Genomic DNA, 12,150 nt, shown 5'->3' with positions numbered 1-12,150 from the left:
TTCAGGAATCACCTGCTTTTCTGTCAAACAACTTAACAATAACAAAAGCTAATGTAACTGAGCTGAAAATAAGTGTGCCAATTTATCCCTTTTGTTCGCTTGGAAAATGTTCCAGTTCTTGCTTCTTAGAGTAGACAGAAGAATAAAAGCATGTGCAAGCTGTGTGTGTCTGGCTCTTATGCTGGCATGTTTACTTTAAATGTCCTTTTTCAGGAGTTGAAAAAAGAAGCAAAGAACAACAAAGGCTTATTGGACACCCTCAATGAAGTCAGCAGTGCTTTGCTGGAATTGGTGCCATGGAGGGCAAGAGAGGGGTTAGACAAAATGGTAACTGAGGACAATGAGCGGTACAGATTAGTGAGCGACACTTTAAATCAGAAGGTGGAGGAGATTGATGCTGCCATTCTAAGATCACAGCAGGTACTAAAAAACAGTTTTTGTTCTTTGGACAATGAAAAGTTTGCCTCCAGGACTCTACCTGAACAAAGGTTGTTTGTTAACAGTGTCGCCGTACATTTGTTATGCTTGAGTAACTAAATGTCTCTTTGAATAGAATGTGACTACACTGTTCAGACACAAGTGCACTGTTCAGAGCAAAGCTAACCTGTACATTGTTGTAGCCATCTTTCTCGTTGTTGACACAAATGACAGAATCATTGTGAGCATGATCCTGTGGTGATTTCAGTGGAAGTTTGCCTGAGCGAGGACTGCAGGCTCAGGCTCTGTACCATTTACATTTTATGCTGTAATATTTACAATATGGGTCAGATCCTCAGCTTGTTTAAATAAGTGCAGCTCCATTGAAGTCCATTTATACAAGCTAAGGATCTGGCCTTGTGCTTTTTTATTTTCTGCAGCTAACATGTTGGACCAGCTTATTTTCAGCTGCACTGCAGGACTGAGTTAATGGTTTCATTTACATGCAGGTGCAAGAATTAAGTTGTTGAATATACGTGTGTGTGTGTGTGTGTGTGTGTGTGTGTGTGTGTGTTTCTAAAGTTTGCTTAGAAAATAATTGGGGTAAATTATTTAGAATTGGCCCTCACATTTCATGGGTGTAAATCTGCATGGTCTCACATCTAGCTACCTGGTGATGAAAGAAAGCAGAGCTGCAACTTCTCCAATTTCTGCCAGAAGTTTATTTTACAGACAAGAAAATATGAATGGAAATTTTTGCCACTGCCAATAGCACCAACAAACAGAATTGGCTTCAGCCAAGCAGAAAATATGTATGGCATAGTTTCAAAACTTTGTGGAAGCTGACTTTATGAGGGTTGATGGTAATTGGGGATCCTAAGGTTATAAGTAATTTATAAATATCCGGACTACTTTTATGGCATTCACTCTGAATATTTATTTTATCTCAGCAGACACCTTTATAACATTGAGGGCTGGATCCCCAGGAGCATGTGACCCGGGTGTATATGTGGGTTTCTACCAACTTTTTCCCCCACACTTATCCTAAGGACTAGTCAGTGACCAAACCAGCCCATGGCACAATTTAGACCAGCTTCAGGGCTGCTCTAATTTGCACCCGTGGATAATAGTTTGAAAGGGGCTGCTCCACCAGACAGCATCACGAGGGCACATAGCACTCCCATCCTGATCCCTTTTCTCCTGGCACACCCAGACCACCTCAGACTGCTCCTATGCTGGGGAAGCCAGACGGGGTTGGTGCCAGGTTAGCCATGGTAACTCCAGGAGCAGGGGGAAGGAGCCAAACGGCTGCCCAGGGGAATAGCAACTGGCAACCATCTGAGGTGTTATTTGGGCAGAGATGTTGGGGTGGGAAGGTTGTAGTGGTAATTTAAAAGTTCTGCAAAGACTTTGCGGGTTTGCAGAGGGTCAAAGGCATCAAGGGCTAGAGGGTAAGGAAGGACTGGTGGGCTGGGGTGGACATTTTTGGTCAGTGACAAAAAAAGCAAGGCATGGAAAGAGGGCACCTCAAAGCTGTGAATGAGGTGTCCTGATGTGAATGTGAGCTTGGTGAGTTAATTCTTTTAACTAACTGGTCCAAAATGATCCCTGGTATAATGCAACAGAAGTCTGTGAAATTACCCAGATATCACTTTAACTCCCAATATTGAAGCTATTTGAGTCAAGCTCTACCCTTGTTCCCTGTGCATCTCTGTGTAGAGATAGAATTTCTCTATTAACTTTGCATTCTATGAGTCCATACAAAAGGAAAGGTTTATTCTAAATTCTGCCACTCTAATTCTGCCAAAGAGGATGCTGTACAAAGTGTTAAAAAATGAGTTCTTAATTATTCAGCACATTTACATTCGTCCTTTTCTGATCAAACAAAATAGCAAATAATGTGCCTTCGGAATATTAATTTGATGGTATCAAAACTGATGAATTCAGACTGGCCCAAGGATAATTCAAAGGTCATGATTTACTTTGTCATCCACAATGGAAATAAAATAGTGAAATTCTGATACAAGCAGTTCCATTTTTGCAGTGTTCACTCTTTAACATATTGTACATGCAAATCTCACCTAGAAACTCAACCTGGAAGAACTGTTTAATCAGCAGATGAAGTTGCAGAGTGATGCCAAATAGTTGTGTCACAGCATCTAGACATTCCATTGCCATGTTTGCACCATGACCTTCTTTCATTGGGTATTTTTTCAATATTATGACATACCCTGGCAACGTAACAACAAAAGGATGCATTTAAATTAATTTGTAGTCCTCTATAAATCTATTCACTTCCTTCATCCGCCCTTCTGTCTCCCTGTTACCCTCCCACCCTTTCAGTGGAAACAAAGCAGCCTTGCAAAGCATGTCAGACAGTGTGAGACACATACCTAAGATAGCATTGAGATCCTTGCAGAGTAAGATGAGTTTTAATCAGAGGGGTGGACTTCAGAAGAACTGGGCACAAAGAGTCACATGCAGCTCTGGAACCGTGGCTTGAATACCATTGGTGTAGTCTGGCAGTAGTATCATAATGCAGACTGTTTGAGAGTATACTTTTCTTTAAAGTTGTTGCAATATTTAGGACAAACGTACCTTCTATCACTATAAATGAGAGATGACATCTAGTGGAAAAAAATGTTTGTGCTGTTTCATGTAACAAATGGATTAAAATAAGGATGATAAAGATTGACTCACAAGGGAAAAATAAATCTCAGGCTTACGTAAGTTATTTTATGCATGATTCATAGTTAAACACTAAGACATGACGGACGTAGTGGTTAAAGTACACCTCAGGTGTCTTGGAGGTGCAGGGCAATGGTGGGTCTGAGCCACAAACTTGTAACCTGTCAGGTTTCTCAGATGAAGTAGGTGTGGTCAGTGCTGGGACAGGAAACCTGCAAGGAAAGCTTAAGAGTGCAGGGAAAGATTTTGAGAAGAAATTGACTGTCATTTAGGGTCTGGCTGCCCGGGAGTGGGATGGTGTGATTTCTAGCTCAAAGAGACATACCTCCACCAGCTCTGACTGAGCTAGTGCACTAAAAATAGTAGTGTAACTGTTGCAGTGTGAGTGATGGGAGGGGCTAGTACGTACCTATGGTCTCAGAGAAGATCATTTTCAGGCTAGCCCATCACGCCTCTGGCACCACCACAAGTACACTACTATTTTCGGTGCCTTAGTTCAATCAGAGCTAACACGTATGTCCTTTCAAGCTGGAATTTACACCTTTCAACTCTAGTGTAGACATATTCAGCATCACCTACATAAGAGACACATTTTAAAAACTGCTCATTGCCCACCAGCTTCTACTGTGACACTTGTGGACAGATTTTTAAAATAGATCAACATCCAACATGCTGCTGCTCCTTGACTTCACCTCAAAAATACCCCAAAACTTATCGTGTCCAAATGCATGATTGCCCAGAGAGTCGTGTGGACATGGGTTGAAGCTGGAGTATTCTGTGTTCGATCTACTGTCCCCTTTCTACGGGTTTTATGGCACCTAATACCTCTTTTCCATTGCTCCTTTCTGCACAGTAGAGCAGAACATAGTCTTCTACTCAGAAATGCTCTGAGATATTTTTTAAAACATCAAAGCATTAACTAATTCTAATGGAAAGTCAAGTCTTCAGGAACAGACAGGCTGTCCCCAAATTCACAAAGAGCATTTTCCCACTTAATCCACCAGCATGTCTTAGGGTGAAATCCTTAGGGCCAGGATTTCAACCTTATTGTCTAATATTGCACTAATTCTTCTAGATCAGATTAGACCTCTTAATGTCATGGGATTATATTGATTTGTCTCCAGATAATTACAGTAAAAACATTTTAAAACAGATGAAAAAGACAAGTGAAATTTAGGATCATCACTAACAAGGACAAGTAATATTCCATGAAAAATTCTAAATGTAGTACATTCTCTTTGATCTTTCTATGTTGTCTGATCGAGATTTGTAAATTTGAGGGAAGTATATTATGCCTCTTACTTTGCTCTACTGCTTTGTCATGCTTATGAATTAAGATGATTTTATTAAACCTCTCAATGCCATTTTGAGCTCTACAGTTCGCATACTATGAAACTTTACATAGAAATGGACGATTACCTTTCTAACAATTCAGCAATTGCATTTTTTAAAAATGTGCCTCTTTAACTACTGACAGACAATAAATTCAAGGTTCATAATATAAAACTGCTGAACTAATTCATGTCTCCTTTATTTAGTTTGATCAAGCAGCTGATGCAGAATTAGCCTGGGTTGCAGAAACAGAAAAAAAATTGATGTCTCTGGGTGATATTAGGCTTGAGCAAGACCAGACGGCTGCTCAGCTACAAGTTCAAAAGGTAAAGAAATGCATTTCCAACTGTCATGTTAATTATTGGCTAGTGCATTTTTTGGTCTAGAAAATGTACTAGCGTGATTTAATTTTCAGTCCTTCCTAATGCACTTCGAAGATAGTTTTCGCTTCCTGTACTCAACCTTTATTGCTGACCAGTATTTATTGTGTCACAAGGCATTTACCATGGAGATTTTGAGGCATAAGGATGCTATAGATGAACTTGTTGAATCTGGAGATGAGATTATGAACACATGCACTGAAGAGGAGAAACAGTCCATGAAGGTAAGGTACCATAACTCACAGCTGGCGTGATAGCTTTGAATATCTGCATTTACAGAACCCCTTCCAGAGGATCATCTTTTATCGTCCACTGATCAGGCAAGTTCATCAGTTGTGAGTAGGAGATCATCTCATCTGAGCAAACAATGATACAGGAAGGGACTCTTGAGGCACAAATTCCCTTACGTCTTTACTTAGAAATGTTCAGCAAGCAAGCACTGAGTATTTACATCTTTGCCTTCCATTGATTTTTGGCCTGGTTTTGCCACCTTTACTCACCTTTGAATATTACATAAGACAGTGTAACTATCTGAGTGACAAAGTATCAGTCAACATGAGTAAGTGTGGCAGAATTGGGCCTTTTATAATCCACAACAATGCCATAAAAACCTGTTAGGAATCCTTTAACAGTGTTGCTATTTATTAACAACAGTCTGCACGACAGCTAAAATCCAGATCCCAATGCTTGGCCTGTGTAGCCGGGTCAGACAATCAGGAGATGCGCCAAGGACATGTAAAGAGGAATGTTCCCCCCGCCCCCCCCCAAGGTTGTGGAGTCCTTGAACCTGATTCAAAACCCACTGATGTCAGTGAGAACCTTTCCATTGATTTTAGTGGGCTTTGGGTCAGGCCTCAACAGAGGGTAGGCATAAATTATCTGTTTTCACAATGGAGGGAGGTGAACAGCAAGGTCTCCCAAGGATCTGTGCTGAGATTTGTGCTTTTCAACATATTCATTAATGATCTGGAAAAGGGAATGAACAGTCAAGTGGTGAAGTTTGCAGATGAAACAAAATTAGTCATGATAGTTAAGACCAAGGCTAACTACAGAGAGTTACAAAGGGATCTCCCAAAACTGGGTGACTGGGCGAAAAAATGCCAGATAAAATGGCAAAAAGGCAAACAGAATGTTAGGAACTATTAGGAAAGTGACAGGAAAATATCATAATGCCACTATACAAATCCATGGTGCATCTTGAACATCTTGCATACTCTCCAGTTCTGGTCACCAGATCTCAAAAAGTACATATTGGAAGTGGAAAAGGTTCAAAGAAGGGCAACAAAGATGATCAAAGGTATAGAGCAACTTCCATAGAAATATAGAGCAGAGAGATTAAAAAGATTAGGGCTGTTCATCTTAGAAAAGAGATGACGAAGAGGGGGATATGATAGAGATCTATAAAATCATATGTGTTATTCATCCTTTCCCATAATATAAAAGCCAGGAGTCATGCAACGAAATTTAATACAAACAAGAGGAATACTTTTTCACATAACACACAATTAACTTGTGGAACTCATTGCCATGGGAAATTGTGATGCCCAAATGTATACTCAGCTTCAGAAAAGAACTAGATAAGTTCATGGAGGATAGGTTCATCAATGGCTATTAGCCAAGATGGTCAGAATGCAACGCCATGTTCTGGGCAACCTAAACCTCTGACTGCCAGAAGCTGGGCATAGAAGACAGAGATGGATCACTCCAACTGCCCTGTTCTGTACCCTCCCATGAAGCTCTGGTACGAGCCATTGTTGGAGACAGGATACTGGGCTTAGATGGACCATTGAACCTAGTATGGAAGTTCTTATGTTCTTATCTGTGGGGGCTATTTCAGCCAACTGGCTAAAGAAGCCTGTTAGGGATTTTTGTGCCTTCTTTTGTATGGGATTGTGGATGAGAGGCTCTGCATGGGGGTAGATTCTCCCAGCCTAAAGACATATTTCAATTCCCTTTTTGCTGGACAGTGTTGAGCAAAGGTGAGCTCAGGTGCTCAGACCTTTTGTGGTTTCCCCATTTCCAACGCATTTCTTCCTTGTGCAACAGAAACCCACCAGTTCAGCAGCATGGGGAATCTCAGTAACTGTGAAGAAGGCTGATTTGCCCCTAGGTGAATCTAAAATAAATAAGGAATTCAGTTCATTAAAGTAAATGGCTGTAAAAGTAAAAGAAGGTGATTTCATATGAGCTTTTGTTAAATATTTAAAATTAACTTAGTGAAAATTACCATTTACCTCTGCATTAGATTGTGTATTGTCCTCTGGATGGTGTCTTTGTAACTTAATTTACATGCAAGACATAATACACTCAGGTGCGCTTGTTCATCCAAAAAAAAGGATGCTCTATTGCACAATCAACAGTTTATTTATGTATTTATTTTCACTTACGTTCACTGTCACATATAATGTTTCACAAGAATGATAACATGGACAGCTTTCCATGGGAGAAATGCTATGTTAATTTTTTTATTACCACCTGCATAAGTGTAAGGGATTTCTAATTTAAACTGAATGCTTTTAACTATCCCATTATTAATTTGATTGCATCACCATTAGTTAATCTAAGATAAAATATAAAAGAAACATGTCACACTTTCTGCTGACTGTTCAGAAGACCAGCCATGCCACCTGAGGCTGTTGTCTCATCAGGTCTTATAACATAGGAATTTTGTGCCTAGTCAATAGCTCTTTGATTTGAGAGTTCCAAGGAAAGCTCAGGCTCTGCCAAGAGTCTTGGTGATGATTCTGCAGATGACAGTCTTCTCCCTGACTGTGTTATATTTGTCCCCTTTTATTGTATTAGTAGCCACTATCTTTTGGATGAGACTTAAAATTAAAGTCCTGGCCACCTCTAGTCTCTTAAAGGTCAGATAGCACTCTTCACCAGAGCAGGGATTTAACCCCCTTGTCCTGGCCAAATTTAAACTTTAAGTTATAATCTGCACACCCTAAAATTCCACTTGCAGTTTCAGTTGCACAAGCTGTACTTCACTTTCCCTTCTAAAGCTGTTATGCAGTGTTGCTGGTTCAGAGCAACTGCCATGTTTTACACTAGAGGTGGCTGCATTTCAATGGAGGGTGAAAGGTAACTATTTATACAAGACCTTTAGGAGGCTATGCAGAGGGTGGAAATAAGGAACCTTCTTCCTCTTTGCATTGCCCACGTAGGGGCTGGCTAGAATAGCAGCCATGGCCATGACTCTAACCCCATTCCTCCCACATGCCAGCCAGTGGGATGGGATATGGAGGAGACTATGCTGCGCTCCTGACAGGGTGTCACAGATTGCTTATCCCAGTGTTGCCTTCCCCTCACGGTGGTTTGGCTCCAATGCAGGGCTGTGCCTGCGAGTCACAGTCAAGCCCACAGTTTGTATGTTGTTCTGAAGCCCCCTGAACAAATCCTAGAGAAATACAAGACATCATTTAAAATGTGTATGTCTTGAAAATGGTGTGTCAAAATTTGTGTAAACTGGACTTCAAGTACCATTGATTTACATCAGTGCTACTAAGAGCAGAATTTGGGCTAGTTTGAATTAATGGCGGTGTAATAAATATATTAAGATGCTTAGATACTTGGGTAATAGGCATCATGTAAATACCTAAGATTGAAAGAAAGATAAGTGCTGCTATTTCTTGCTAATGTTATTTTAGAAAAAACTGGAAAGCCTCTTACAGAAATATGATATGGTCTGTCAAATGAATGCTGAGAGGAACCTCCAGCTGGAACGTGCTCAGTCCCTGGTTAACCAGTTCTGGGAGACTTACGAAGAGCTTTGGCCGTGGTTAACCGAAATAGAAATGGTCATCTCGCGGCTTCCTGCTCCAGCTCTTGAATATGAAACTTTAAAGCAACAGCAAGAAGAGCATCGGGTAAGCACACTGCCATTTTATAAAACAAAGTGTATACAAAGATCCAATACATTGCAGCAGCTGCCTACTTAGTACTGTTAAGTGCTCAGAGTCAAAAATATGTGATGCAGTTGTACACTATTAAAAATGTTGTGTAAAATGATAATCTAAAATAAGTGCTCTTTATTTAAATCCTATCACTGTTTCCCAAACTACATATACAAACAAGGCAGTCTGGTAAAGGAAGTGAACACTAGAGACATGAAAGCGAGAGAGACTTGTTGTTATAGCAGCAGATTTGGGATATACAACAGTTAAAGAGCTAAGAAGTGAGTTTAAAGAGTTCACACACAAGTCAGTGTCAGAGCAAACGAAAAACATAAACAGATAAAAACAGAATTGGGAAAGATTAGACAAGGAACAAGAAAAGAGAAATCTTGACTTCATCAAAAGAACTAGAGTACTTGCTCTGAAGCAAACTACCATACTGATTCAATACAAGTGGAACCCCACAGATGTTTTCTGAACTATGAGAATACTATGGTCTAAATGGGTTTAGCAAGCAAACTGCATGTTCAGGGGCTCACTTGAAGATGTCTACTCAAAATGAGTAGATTTCTCATAACATTGCAGGATGCTTGGAAGTTGTTTTTATTTATTCCTTTATTTCAGATGAATAATGCCTATTAGTAGCATAGGTGCTATATATCTATATCTATATAAAATATTATGTAGATATGCAAAATTCTCTCCTTTTTTTGCTTGCTACATTGGCGAGCTAATCTTACTTTCTTGATGAGCCAAGAAGATAATGAGACAACTAGATTTTCCAGTGTCAGGGTATGTCTACACTGTTGGTGGCAAAGTCACCGCCATCAGATTGACCTATCTGGATCGACTGAGTGGTCAGTGAAGACCTGCTCAGTCAATCCAGAAGTCGACGCAGTAAAACCATCCCCTCAAGTAGCATAGTGCTGCATCAACAGGAATGCAGTTCCCGTCGGTGCAGTGCAGTGAATATGCCACACAGAAGAGAAGCACCCGTCAACTGCCGCCGAATCGCCCGGTAAGTGTAGACCAGGGCTTACAGAGAGGCCTGGGCACACATCACTTGGGGTCCAGTGGATAATGTATGTGATTTCTAATATATAAAATATGTTTTATGCATTTGCTATGACATTGAATATAGGGCATAATAAAATTACAAAATAAATGCTACATATTAGTTCAGTGAGCTGAATCCAGTCTTACCTACAGACAAGATTAGTTGCATTTGGAATAGAGTATATCATGTTTTGTACATTAACTACTCAATGCTCATATTATAGTCTTCAGTGCACTGATTTTACAGTGGATAAATGTACTTAGTTCCATAGATTTAAAGTTTTAGCGACTCACTGTCTTGTTTTCTCTGAGACTTCAATGCAAATGCACAGTTCAAATATATTGGTTGATGTATAGTGGCTACAGCCAATTTATTTCAAATTATATGTATTGTCCATTAGGGACAAACATTTTCCATTAAGAGATTAAGACTGGATATATTACATCATCTTTGCAAAACATGTTCCTTAGTTACGAGTCTAATCTTGCTCACTTTTCTCATGGAATTAGACTCATTGACTTCAATCATTCCGCTTGCATGAAGCCCTTTATTTGTATTTTTACTAGATCATGCCATTAGCTGAAGATTTGTTTGTTTAGCAGAAGACAAATGTTATACAAGTTTTTAATGAATAATTAATCCAAACAGAAATACTGGTTTTCTGGACCTTTTTCCTCAAGTAGTTTGCCATGAGAAAGACCTCCTGAATCGTATCTAGTCCTCTTTTATTTTTATTTTAAAGTTTTAAATATTAACACTACTCCATTTTATTTCTTTTATGTTATAGTTAAATATTATTTGTTTTATTCCATCTAGAGTCATGTACAGCATTTAGTTAATCCTCTTTTAATAACACACAGTAAATCAATCTGGGTGAAATTTACCCCTGAACAGAGAGCTGCCTCAGGGCCCGTGCACCATTTAAACAGAACTTAAGCGGATCTGTGGACCTGGTGGTGTTCTTATGCATAGGGGAAAACTCCCCCAATGAATGTGCAAAACCTAAATATCTGTAATTTTATAAAGCCCTTTAACACATTTCTCCTTTTTTATTACTATAGCATACCCACTTATCTACTGCTTTATATCTTTTTCCTACCACTGCAGCTTGTTGCAAAGAATAGGAATTTAACTTACAGTCACTACTGTAATACCTCACCCACCTTGTCTCTGTAATATCCTGGGGCCAAAGCAGCTACAGTATTGATCTGGAGACAGTTTTATAGAATTATTAGGTTTAAGACAACCGGTCTCTTTGTTGGTCAGTTACTTAGAATCCAGTGACACAATACTAAGTGTTCTCTGTGGTTAGTTATCCAGCAGTTCAGGGCTCCAGTCATTCTCCACTGACCAGACCTGACTAGGACTTATTAGTCTGCTAACCAGGGAAGCCCTGGCCTGGGTGTCTTCCTTCCTGGAGACTTGTAGCCTCCTGCTGGGGTAGTTGGAAGAGTTTGTTCAAGTTATGGCAGTTGTGGTTGATGATCTGGATTGCACGCAGTCCTCCAAGAATGCACTTCGTGGGCTGCATCAGGGAAACAGGTCAGTTGCCAAGTTTTCCAGGGTTCCAGTGCCTGGCAGTAGACACTAAATGGAATGAGGTGACGCCGCGCTACCATTTCTGACATGCCATAAGCAAGGAAATCAAGAACAAGCTGGCACTGGTGGAACAGCCACCTGACCTGGACGCCTTAGTAAAGTTGTGTGCCATTATTGATGATTGCCTGACAGAACATGTCCTAAAGAGAGAGTCAACTTCCCGATCCCCCTCCATGGTCTCATCACAGTGGCCCAGGATGATCAGCTGGGTTCAGCCTTGCTTCTCCAATGCATTGAAGGGTTGGTGTTGTGCTTCAGACCTACACCTGTATTGTGAGGAATTTAGACACTTATGCCATGGGATGCCCTGCTAAGAACTGAGCCATGTCTCGACCAGAAAGACCCCAGGTCTCAGCCCCAATAAGGGGGTCTGGGCTGAGCTTGTGTTCCCCCACTCTTTCCTGGACCTTACACCTGTCCCTGTCTACTGGCATCCTGGCTGTGGTTGAACACCATGACGTCACCCTCCAACTCCCCCTCTGGCTACAACATTCCACCATATCAGAGGTCTTGCTGAGGGTGCTTGTGGACTCGGGGGGCCTCTGACAATTTCATGGACTTAGACTTTGCCAAGTTCACCACATTCCAACAGTGCAAGAGCACTCCCGATTTGATGGAGTCTGTTGATGGATATCTTCTCTCCTCTGGCCCCGTTACACATCAAACACCACCCTTGCTGGTTACTTGCTCCAGGGTCATGAGGAGGTTTTACAGTTCTTTCTGATTCATGCACTTCACTCTCCCATTATCCTAGGCTTTCCCTAGTCTGTTACCCATGATC

The 12,150-nt window shown here is 40.6% G+C and overlaps 1 protein-coding gene across 12 annotated transcripts in view; it reads left to right on the top strand.

The window, feature by feature from the left end:
• Window positions 1-12,150, top strand: part of DST (dystonin) — a 453,158-nt gene that overhangs the window by 377,283 nt on the left and 63,725 nt on the right. For all 12 annotated transcript variants that reach the window (XM_067565502.1, XM_067565501.1, XM_067565500.1 and 9 more), the window contains 4 exons: window positions 214-420; window positions 4,644-4,763; window positions 4,934-5,041; window positions 8,468-8,686. In XM_067565502.1, the coding sequence (XP_067421603.1) occupies window positions 214-420; window positions 4,644-4,763; window positions 4,934-5,041; window positions 8,468-8,686 (654 nt within the window). The remainder of the gene's footprint in view (window positions 1-213; window positions 421-4,643; window positions 4,764-4,933; window positions 5,042-8,467; window positions 8,687-12,150) is intronic.

The sequence above is a fragment of the Emydura macquarii genome, unplaced genomic scaffold, assembly GCF_026122565.2.
Source record: "Emydura macquarii macquarii isolate MOO-44397 ecotype Brisbane River unplaced genomic scaffold, CSIRO-AGI_Emac_v2 contig_2680, whole genome shotgun sequence".
Classification (NCBI taxonomy): domain Eukaryota; kingdom Metazoa; phylum Chordata; order Testudines; family Chelidae; genus Emydura; species Emydura macquarii.
Note: the sequence above shows the minus strand (reverse complement) of the source record. Positions and strands in the feature narration are given on the sequence as shown.